Source organism: Gracilinanus agilis, chromosome 4, assembly GCF_016433145.1.
Source record: "Gracilinanus agilis isolate LMUSP501 chromosome 4, AgileGrace, whole genome shotgun sequence".
In the NCBI taxonomy this organism is placed as follows: domain Eukaryota; kingdom Metazoa; phylum Chordata; class Mammalia; order Didelphimorphia; family Didelphidae; genus Gracilinanus; species Gracilinanus agilis.
The window spans coordinates 290,097,590-290,108,970 of record NC_058133.1 but is presented as its reverse complement, the minus strand read 5'-3'; the positions used below and the strand labels follow the sequence as shown (position 1 = coordinate 290,108,970).

Here is an 11,381-nt window from a genome sequence, read left to right as displayed (position 1 = left end):
TTTCTATCTATAATATATATTTCTAACTATAATGTATCATATTTATCTATAGTATATTATAAATGTCTAATGTATTATATATGTCTACATTTCTATCTATAATGTATCATATTTATCTATAGTATTATAAATATCTATAATGTATTATTATATATGTCTACATTTCTATCTATAATGTATCATATTTATCTATAGTATATTATAAATATCTATAATGTATTATTATATATGTCTACATTTCTATCTATAATGTATCATATTTATATCTATAGTATATTATTATATGTAATAATATTTATTTTGCTTATGGCCATTGGGACAGGCAGTTTATAATATTGTAAATATGTCATAATATACTATATATATAAAAATAAATAAAAAGATGATCTTAAGAGGAGTGAGTCTGGAAAAAGATTATTAAGAGTGATGGCCTGAGAGTTGCCAGGATGGGCTGAAAAGAACCCCCTTCCCATCAAGGAGATCATTTGGTTGTGGGGGGAGTGATTTTGTGTCTTCCTGAATTAACAAGGAATTGTATTTTTAAAGGTATTCTGCTGTGTTTTCTCTTTAATTGTTCTGCACCTGAAGTTTCTTCTTGTCTGCTACTCTTATCTGGAATCTAAGGCCTGGGGGAGAAGACTATTAGTTATAAAGGCCCTTATTTTCAGAGGATCTTTTGAGGAAGCATTGTTTTAGGCAACTGTAAATTAGTAAATTGCCAACTTACTGTTATATTGGCCTTTTTTGTGGGGATTTATTTTTTTTAACTTGGTAGGGTAAGGGAGGAAAGGGCCTTGGAAACTGGTATTGTTGTGTGAGGTATGAGGTGAACCCCCTGGGTTTGGGAAGGGTACCCTTTGGAAAGAATAATTTAGCTTAGAAATAAAAAGAGACATTTATTAATTTAGAACTCGTGTTGAATTTGGCTGGGAGGACAGCATAGATGGAAAGCCTCCTCCTAGAGGAAATCAAGTCTGGGGCCTCTTTACAACAGTTAATATGTGGCTTCGGGAGTGGTATGCACCGAGGCACAGGGGGGAATTTGCCTGAAGACACGGGGATGACCCTCATAATTTAGGGGACAGCCTGATGGTATCAAGGCATAGCCTGGAGGTGTATCTCTGTGTCCAGTATTCCTCTCAGGGTTTTGTCAGGAGTCCCTAGGATGTAGGGGAGCAAAGGAATTTTCCTGCTTACAGTTTGGCCTAAAATACGTCTATAATTTGGGGTACAATGTCCTGTGCCAGTATCAGGGGACAGCTGTAACTTCATGAGTGAAACTGTGGTATCAAGCCCCTTTTTGCCTTGGTTTGGGATTGGATCTCTAAAACTGGAAGGTGACCTTCGAGGCCACTTAGACCCATTCTTGACCTACCCAATTTCCCATCGGCAGGATTTTAATCTGGGCTCTTTGCTTTGAAGGCTAATACTTTTTTTTCACATACTTGTTTCTCTTAGTTAAGACATCTGTAGTCATAGCTTGAATACCTATTGTATACAAAGCATAAATCCGCAAACATTTGAATTACAATTCCAGATGGATACTAAGAAAAGAACCAATTGGGTAAATATTACAGGAAATCATTCATTTTTAAAGAATTCTAGGCTTCCTCTCTTGTCCATGAAATATCTAAAAATATCAAGATTTTCAAAAACTGCTAGGCTAGATTCATGCTTGTTTATCTGAATGAAATTTTGTTGGTTTTTATATCTCTTCTGAAGCACTTGAGTTTTTCATACTAAGTGTTCTGAAATTAAAACTGATTCTCGTTTGTCATAATTATTATACCTGTTGTCTATTGTGTGCTTTTAAAGTTTGTAAGCACTTTATATATATTATTTTGCTTGAGCTTTATAACAACCCTGGGAAATAGGTATTGTAGGTATAGTTTATTCCTCTTTTATTTACAGAGGAGGAAATGAGAATCATAGGAGATAAGTAATTTACCAAAAGTCACGCAGCTAGCTAGTAAATGGTGGGATTTAAACCCAGACTTTTCTTGACTTTGAGGCCAGCACTCTCTCTACATGATACAGACCTGCCATGAAGCAGTAATCAGACAATAGGTTTTCCTGTTTGGTTTTTTATTTTAAAGGTCAGCTATTTGACCCGTGAGCCCTTTTGAGAAGTGTTTAAAAACAGGTAACTTCCCATTCCCACCCAGCTTATCTGGCTTTGAATTTAGGCCCAGGATGACTTAGGAAAATGAAAAAAATTTTCAGAGTGCTGCCAAAATAGGAAACCAACTAACATTAGAATAAAGACTTCTTCCTCCTGGGGAACACAATGAGACCACATGAAATAATTTGCATGATAAATGAGACCCTTGTGACCTACCATTCAAAATCATTTTGGCTGGGGTACAGACTATGGAAATCCCCCTTCCTCCTCTGCCGCTAACTTCCAGTACATGGATTTATTTTATGTTTTGTTTGGGTGGGGAATGGGTGGGATAGGGCAGAAAGGAAGATGATAGCAAGGGTAAAAGTCCTTTTTTTCCCCTTCCTGCTCCAGAGCCATTTGACAGCTTAAAACCACCTGCCCGGGCAGTGGTTTACATGCCTTTCTTAGGAGTGGTGTGCTTCAGATAAGTGACTTGTTCAACAATAAGGGACTTAACATCAAGGCTAGGTTTGGGACCCAGAAGTTATTTTGCTTCCACATTTCAAAAAGCAATATGACAAGTTGAGAAACTTACTAGATTGGAGTCTTCTAACAGGGGGTTCCAGACCCAATCTTCTAATCTTTTGCAACCCTGAGTATTTTGTGCCTCGGTTTCCCCCTCTAAAAAAGGGGAGATTGAAATAGGTGATCTCTAAAGTCCCTTCTAACTCACAACCTTTCTAAGGTAGTCTAGAAAGCCTTTTCAGCCAACATTAAGGTGGTTGAACAAATGTCACACTTTCCAACAATATCCTCTATATCCCCTCTATAGTCCTTCACCCCTTCTCCTTATGGTATACTTTTTTAGCCGGACAAAAACAATTTCTCCAGTTTTTAAAAATAATTTTCCTTTTGCAAGCTACATTTACCCTCCACCTATACCTCACCTTCTGTTGGATTCCACCCATTCCTAGAAGGAATTAAAAAAAAAAAAACAAAAAAAAATTCCATGGACAGCTATGGTTTGTGGGTCACAAAAAGTCAAGACACCCCTGAGTGACTGAATAGCAACAATGGGATAAACCACTTTGGCTCAGCAGACACTTAAAATACAGAGAACTAGATAATTCACCTATTTTATTTATGATGTCTTCTTAATTTTGGAACTTCTAGAAAGTTCAGCTGTTGTTTTGAGTACATTTGATAATTTTTCTGTGGAAAATGTATTTATATATTGCATGTATATGTACAATATTTTTTTTTCTATTTTTATTTATTTATTTTTTTAAACCCTTAACTTCTGTGTATTGACTTATAGGTGGAAGATTGGTAAGGATAGGCAATGGGGGTCAAGTGACTTGCCCAGGGTCACACAGCTGGGAAGTGTCTGAGGCCGGATTTGAACCCAGGACCTCCCGTCTCTAGGCCTGGCTCTCAATCCACTGAGCTACCCAGCTGCCCCCTATATGTACAATCTTAGTACTCTTATTAAATTAAACTAAACTATTAAACCTATTTATCTTGGGGAGAAAGATTTGGGATTTTTGCTTTTTTAGATTTATAATTTTATTATAAGTATAATTGAAATATTAAATTATAATTAAATATTAAATTGAAATCATAAAAAATAAGTTTAAATTAATTATAATTTAAGTGATTTGTCCAGGGTCATACATATTTATCAAGAGGCAGAACTTAAACAACCAAGTTGCTTTGACTTAGAGGCTTGCCCTATAACCATTATGTCCTAAGTCATGTAGAAAAATATTTCTGGTCAGTATTTCACTGAGAACTAGCTTAGGTAAGTAAAGAGAAGATCATTAGCAGCAGATTATCTATTAAGTGATGGATTCTTTGGCCATGACAACCCACAAAAGAGAAAAATGCAAGATGGTCATGATGGTTCCGGAGCTGGGAAGCTACCATTTAGACCATCTATAAATGTTTAATTAACTACCAATTCTCTAAATGCCAGCCCTTTCTTTAGAAGCCTACATAAAGATAGAGATATTGGAGGAAATGGAACCACATCAATAACTATATCAGACATTCATGCAGCAAACAAAACTGTAAGACAAGGAAATTTTAGGCAAATGAAAGGTATATTTTAGAAAAACAAAGTAGATCGCAGAGTTGGTTTCATCAGACACTCTAAAGATGATTAAAAAAAATTCATGCCCTGCTTTGATGATCTCACCTTGGAATTTTCAGGCAGGGTACGTGCTAAAAATCTTGACTAGAACTTGACAAGATTTTCTAAATCAAGGCAACTTCCCTCAGCCTTGATACTTGTTGATTTTCATGTGAATTAAAACACAGGTGAGGAGGGCATTTTAAAAAAAAATGTTGCTAAATAGAGTTTAGGATTAGAAAAAACAAAATCATCCCCGAAGACTTTCAAGTTTACATGATTGAGATTTACCTGGATAAAGGTTTTTTTAAATCATTTTATATATTTAATATTTATAGTCAACCATGAATTTCAGGGGAACCAACAGCCTTTTGTTTTCTCAGTTCATCAGGGTCAGCCTCTTAATGTGGAAACTTTAATTTTCTGTACATTTACAAAATTTTAGTGGCTATTAATTCATTTTTCTAAGATTACTAGGACCTCCCCCCCCCCCCCTTTGAAAAAGTAGTATACTTAAAAAAGCACCTGGAGAGTTTGGTTGGGAGTGTTTGGAAAATTTCAGCATTGTAGTAAAAGAAAATACTGCATAGATTTGCCTCAGGTTGGTATTTTGAGGACTCAACCTTAATAAGACTCTAATAGAATTTTTATCTGTAAACTCCTAATCAGGTCATTCTGATCAGTAAGGATTACCAGCTTTGCCCTGACAGTCAATTTTCTCATATATATTGAAGCAATTCCAGAACATGTTATCCAATAAATCAAGATTATTATTCTTTGCATGACCAATTCCTGAAACAGGCTAGTTTGGAGCATCTCTGCCCAAATGGGTATTCTGACTAGAATGCATAATTCTTAACATTCAACTGTTTTCACTCTGATACCTTTGAGTGGAACAGGAAGGGGATTAGGGAGTTAGACTTGTGAATATCATTTTAGAAAGAGTGGTTGCCCGGGAGATAACGAAATCAACCAAGTTTTACCTGGTCTTTTGTCCATTTTCATAATATGCAAACCTCCTATTCTGTCACAGAATAAACAAAGGGGAACTCCTCAGGGTAGGGTAGTTTGTCCCTCTCCAGCCTCTGTATTCCCCCAGACATTTTATTTAGATTCAGTTCAGTGAAAGAGTGAAGAGTGCCCAGTGGACCAGTATGTTGTTATTTAGTCATTAGAGATAAGGAGGAATTTTTGTTGTTCATTTGTGCCCAACTCTTCATTTGGGGCTTTCTTGGCAAAGCTACTGAAGTGGTTGGCCATTTTCTTCTCCAGCTCATTTTACAGAACAGGAAATTGCAGCAAATGGGGTTCCATGACTTGACCAGGGTCGCCGCCTTAAATTTGAAGGAATCTTCATTTCTTTCTTTTCTCATTTTTTTTTTTTTCCCAAATAGGTGGAATACATGTTGGTGTCTTTTGACCACCAGAATAAAAAAGCACGTGTGGTCCTGAACGGAGAGGAAATCTTAGAAGCATTGCAAGAAAAAGGAGAAAGGAAAAATCCAAAGTAAGCAGACATGTAATCAAGTTGACTAGTACTTAGAGTTACCAGTTCGGACTGAGTTCATTGACTCCTCAACACATTACATTAATCAGTGACTTTAGGCCATTTATCTTTTTTTTTTTTTTTTTTTATGGATACCATTGTATAGGACAGAGCTTGCCTTCTGAGGACTAATGATAAAATAAACCTCCCTTTTCTGCAGACAGATAGATACAGAATGAAGCCTACCTTATTATACCTGTCTAAAAAATATATTGGTTTATTTTGTTTACTTTATTAAAAGAGAGGATGACTTTTCAGAGAGAGAAGGAGTGAAGAGAGATGATTTTATATCTCCTTTTTGTGTTCACCTGCTAAGTTGCTGCTCCTGAATATAAACCTATCACAACACAGAAATTATAGAGGTGAAACCTATGTTTTTATTATGCATAATAAGCAGCGTTTTGGGGTGGGGTGAGAAAAATAACCTTGAGTCTAGATTGGAGTTTTTGTCAAGCCTTTGTAAAAAAGACTACGCCAGAGAGACAGAGAAATAATTCTCTTGCCTATTATAATCCCATGTATTATTTTAGGCTATAAAAATTAAAAAAGATAAATTCATAAGCCCATGCTTCCTTCAGGGTCTTTTAAATTGAATAAGCTAAATTAGAACAAATAAATAAACAGACTGAGTTACAGATTTAAACACTGAGTTTACACAAATCTATGTTTATATAACTGCAAGGCTACATTTTTTTTCTTGTTTTATTTGATTTTATATTTTGAATATTTTCCCCTAGTTACATATTTCATGTTAAGGCTACATTTTAAAGAAGTCACAGTTGAAATAATTGGAGGGGAAAAGATCTACATGTCTTAAACATAACCCAAAAGCTCAGAGTCAGGGAAGTACTGCTACACATAACTTTCGGAAGCTCAATCTCTTTTTGGCTTCTTATCTGAGGAATATAAAAATCTTTCCCTTAGTATTAGTAGTCTATAATTTAGATTTTAGCCAGGTGAGGTTAATATTAGCAGAAGACAGACTTCAGTGCAAGAGGAATGGCATGTTAAAAATTAATAAAAGGAAAATTAGAAAAAGAAAAGTTAGCACATAGATGTTAAAAATAAAAAAAAATATTTTTTAAATAGGATAATCATATTTGGTATTGAAGGTCAGTTTGTGTAATTGGTGTTCCAGTGTTGTATATTAGAGTTTTGATATTTCTTATTTAAAACTTCATAACCCTCACATAACTAAAGATCTGTGGAAAATAAACTCTGTAAAGTTTTTTATACTCTTTTCTTCTATGGCATATAATAATCCATTAGAAATATTTCTGATAAAATTGAGCAAATCATATGACAGGAATAAAAACTTAATTTTTTTCTCCATCAAATAGCCATCCAACACTTTGGAGACCAGAATATGGAAGCTATATGATTGAAGGGACGCCAGGACAACCATATGGAGGAACAATGTCAGAATTTAACACAGTTGAAGACAACATGAGAAAACGTAGGCAGGAGGCTTCATCTCTTTTGAAAGAAAATGAGGCTTTATGCACTATAACATCATTTCCCAGGTAAGTTAGTTACTGTCTTAAAAGTTCCTAAATGGCCATAAGTTTAAAAAAAAAAAGAAATAGAATTATTTTATAAAATGACTGGTTTTTTAAAAAAAATTTACTTCAGTCCTCATTTTCAGGTGTAATGCATTTCTCTAAACTCATAGAGCACACTCTTGTAAAATGTGTCATATATTTGGTTGAATAACAATCTCCCCACATAATGTGAATTAAGGGATAAATGACATTCTAAATATTAGGTGAATAAATAAATCCTTGAGGAACATCCCTTATGATCAATCTACAAACCTTTATTATGTCTGGTACAAGTTAGACACTGAAAATAAAAAGGCAAAATCAAAATAGCCCCTGCCTTCAAGGAGCTTACATTCTTGGGGACATGACATGTGCATATAAAAGTTCGTATTAAAAGTATTTACAAAATATATAAATATAAGGTAATTTCGGGAGAGGAGGCATTAAGCATCTAGGGGTAAGGGAAAATCAAGACAAAGTAACCCTATACAACCTGGCTTTTTCAAGGTAACTTTCCAGCATGGTTGAACACCATTCCTCTTCATTCTTTTAGCTACTAAAATTGACCTTCTTTCTGTTTCATAGGTGACACTAAATCTCCCATCTCCATACTTTTGCCATGGTCCTCCCTTAATTCCTGGCACAAACTGATAAGGCTGGCTGCCTTGATAGTCACCTCAGGTTATCCTGTTAAATATTATGATTGGCTATTTAGATAAAGACAGATGGTATTTTTTTCCTTCAAAATTTGAAGCTGATACATAGTTTTTAAAGGGATAGTTAATAGGTCGAATAACAGAATCGGGCTCCCCAATGATTTGAATTTTAATAAAGTAATTGTCAAAGCCTGTACTGAAGTTTTAAAAAGGAATAAACTTTCTAGGTATTGGATTAAACAGACTCGGTTTTTATAGGGAAAAAGTCTTTGGTTTTTTAAGTTGATTACAAGCGCAGTAAGAATCAGCAATATTGTGTAGGTATCCAAAGAGTTAATTGAGGCTTTGATTGGTTTAAAAGATAGATTCGAAAACAAGTGAAGTAGAGAGAGAGAGAGAGAGAGAGAGAGAGAGAGAGAGAGAGAGAGAGAAATAAAGAGGAAAAATACAGAGGAAATTCTGATATCAGGAAAAGCATTAGATTAAGATTAAGAGATCTCCATGGTCTCTTTGAATTTTGTGATTTTGTGCAGTTGGACCCAAGATCTTAATATATTAATTATAGCAAATATCAACTGAACATTTAGTAATTGTTTCCCACCCTAAAATTTAAAAGGGTGTTTTGGTAATAATTTGTTTATGGACCATGTTTGTCTTTTTGTTTCTTCTACTAATTTTTTTTAATCCCCTTTCTCATTCACTTTTGTTTTGTCTTTGTTTACCAAAACAAAACTATTTAAGAGTTTCAGCAAATATTTGTTTTTTTCCTTTACAACTTCCCTGGAGCAAGCAGAGACTTTGAGTCACTTCAAAGTGGGACAGTAGGTCCTTCTTAAATAATAATGGTGATATTCCCTCTAAATGGACATTTTTGACAGTCAAGGCCAACCCAACCTTTCTCCTCTTAGGCTGTTCTTGTCCCTTTATTCAAAGAGTTACCAACAAACAATAAGGATTTTTCTGGGACTGTTTTCACTATTTAATTGGAAAGCCATGAAATAATTGCTATGCCTTGGACTTTTTTTGAAAAAGGAACTTGGAAGCAGTTCATAGAGAAAAGTAAGGTGAGAATGGAATTTGACTGTTAATGAAGAAGTAGCCTCTAATCCCTAAAAGGTTGAACCCTCATGAACTTTACATTATTAATAGTGACCGTTTCAGTATTTTATCATCTTTGGTGGTTTATACCAAGACCCTTTAAGTGTGAAGAATGAGATTGAGAAAATCATAAACAAATTATTAAACATTTGCAGTGTGCCAAATAGAAAAACAGAAAGAATGAAACAAATCCCTACTTTCAAAGAAGATTGCTTTCTAATGTAGCTGAATAATAGGAAATGTCAGACTGTGGAGTTAGAAGAAGGTCTCTTTGATTCATGATTTGGGGACGTTTTGCCAATAGGATTAAGGTTCTTGCTTCTCTATATATTATCAGAAAGTCACCACCTTAAAATCGAAATACCAGAGGAATCTAATTATATTCTTAGATGTAATTGCCTTTTCCCCCAAGAGTGGGCCTCAAGAATTGCATTAAATAGAAAACAAAAATGGCACATAAGAAAGTTGGTGCCACCAGCACTGTGGAGAAAGTTGGGACAAAGGTTAAAATTCCTTTTCATCTCTTTCTCAGGCCTTTCTCTTTAACCATTTCCCCCAATTCTTCGTTATAATTATATTGCCTGCTAGCTGTGCGGGCCCCAAAGGCCCATATGTATCACACTGTGCCTGCTCTGAAATTACTCATATGGTAGGATTCTCTCATGGCCACTGCCCTCCCCTATAATCAGACCTCTTAATCTTTCAGTGTTTATTCCAGCTAAGAAGAGAGGAGATCATCTTAAGTAGTTAATATTAAGATATAAATGACCCATCAGTAAACATTTAAGAGCCTGCTGTGTGTCAGGTACTGTGCTAAGTGCCAGGCCTATAAAAAAAAGAAGAAGAAGAAAGAAAAAGATAATCCCTACCATCAAGGAACTTGTAATCTAATTATATGTTTTATATATATATTCATATTATTTTTCCAAAGTTTAGCCTGGAATCAAACTCTCCAGTCTCCTATATTTAACTCTCTGATCTCTTGTAGATTAGGCTGTCCTGGGTTCACAGTACCTGACTACCAACCTACACCAGTTGAAGGAGGAGCTTCAAAGTCCCTGTTCTTTCCAGATGAGGCAATAAACAAACACCCCAGATTCAGGTCTGTATGCAGTCTTTGTGTTTGCCTATTCCGGTCCATTTCTGATCCCTCCTACCTTGCCCACCTTCTCCCATCAATCCCCTGCATTGGGCTGGCCGGCCTTCCAGGTATCCTCTTCATACCATCATGGCAGGACCACTGCCCCATCACTCATTCTTTTTTTTTTTTTTTTAAACCCTTAACTTCTGTGTATTGACTTATAGGTGGAAGAGTGGTAAGGGTGGGCAATGGGGGTCAAGTGACTTGCCCAGGGTCACACAGCTGGGAAGTGGCTGAGGCCGGGTTTGAACCTAGGACCTCCCATCTCTAGGCCTGCCTCTCAATCCACTGAGCTACCCAGCTGCCCCTCCCCATCACTCATTCTTACAAGGCGATGGGGTGGAATACTTGCTCACAAAGTGTTTGAGGCCACGTTGCCATCCAGATCTTCCTCACTCCCAAGGCCCTGGGCCACCTCACGGCCTTGCTTCTTCCAAGAAGTCAGTCAGCCCTCGAAATTTGAGATCATTTATTGAGTTATGCCCTCTCTCTAGCTCCCTAGATCCTTGCTTAGCTGTACTCGGGACGGTGAAAGGCAGCATCAGAGGCCTCGGTTTCTCCTCCTAGCTTTGTGACTTGTCACTGTCAGACTTGGGACAAGACTTCCCTTCTCTCTGCTTTAGGTTCCTCGTCCGGGACGAGTAGCGGGGCAGGTCTTATAAGCTCCTGCTCCAGGAATGGGTGTGTTAAGTACTTTACACTTGGGATCTCCCAGCAGCCCCCCATCTGCAGGCACCTTTGGTACTGCCAGGCCTGCTTGGCTCTTGGCTCAGATACTTATGCCCCCTAACACCCCCCTTTTTTTTTTTTTTCTTCAAAGCATATACCAATCATGTCCAAGATAGTTATAGTCTTGAAAGCCAGGGAGGAGAAAATTAGAAAGAAAAGAGTGTTTCAAAGTGTTCCAAAGAGATCAAAGAGAAATGGGCTTGAAAAGAACTAGAATTAAATAAAAGGTTGTGTTGTTAAAACTCAAACCCTAGGGCAGCTGGGTAGCTCAGTGGATTGAGAGTCGGCCCTAGAGATGGGAGGTCCTAGGTTCAAACCCGGCCTCAGCCACTTCCCAGCTGTGTGACCCTGGGCAAGTCACTTGACCCCCATTGCCTACCCTTACCATTCTTCTGCCTTAGAGCCAATACACAGTATTGACTCCAAGATGGAAGG

At 36.6% G+C, this 11,381-nt stretch overlaps 1 protein-coding gene across 2 annotated transcripts in view; it reads left to right on the top strand.

Annotated features, from left to right (window-relative positions):
- The window catches only part of GCLC (glutamate-cysteine ligase catalytic subunit), a 73,334-nt gene that overhangs the window by 30,052 nt on the left and 31,901 nt on the right, over window positions 1-11,381 (top strand). The window contains exons 2-4 of one of the 2 annotated variants that reach the window (XM_044675867.1): window positions 5,630-5,742; window positions 7,122-7,304; window positions 10,065-10,178. In XM_044675867.1, coding sequence (XP_044531802.1) covers window positions 5,630-5,742; window positions 7,122-7,304; window positions 10,065-10,178 — 410 coding nt within the window. The remainder of the gene's footprint in view (window positions 1-5,629; window positions 5,743-7,121; window positions 7,305-10,064; window positions 10,179-11,381) is intronic. The other variant, XM_044675868.1, reaches the window with a different exon arrangement.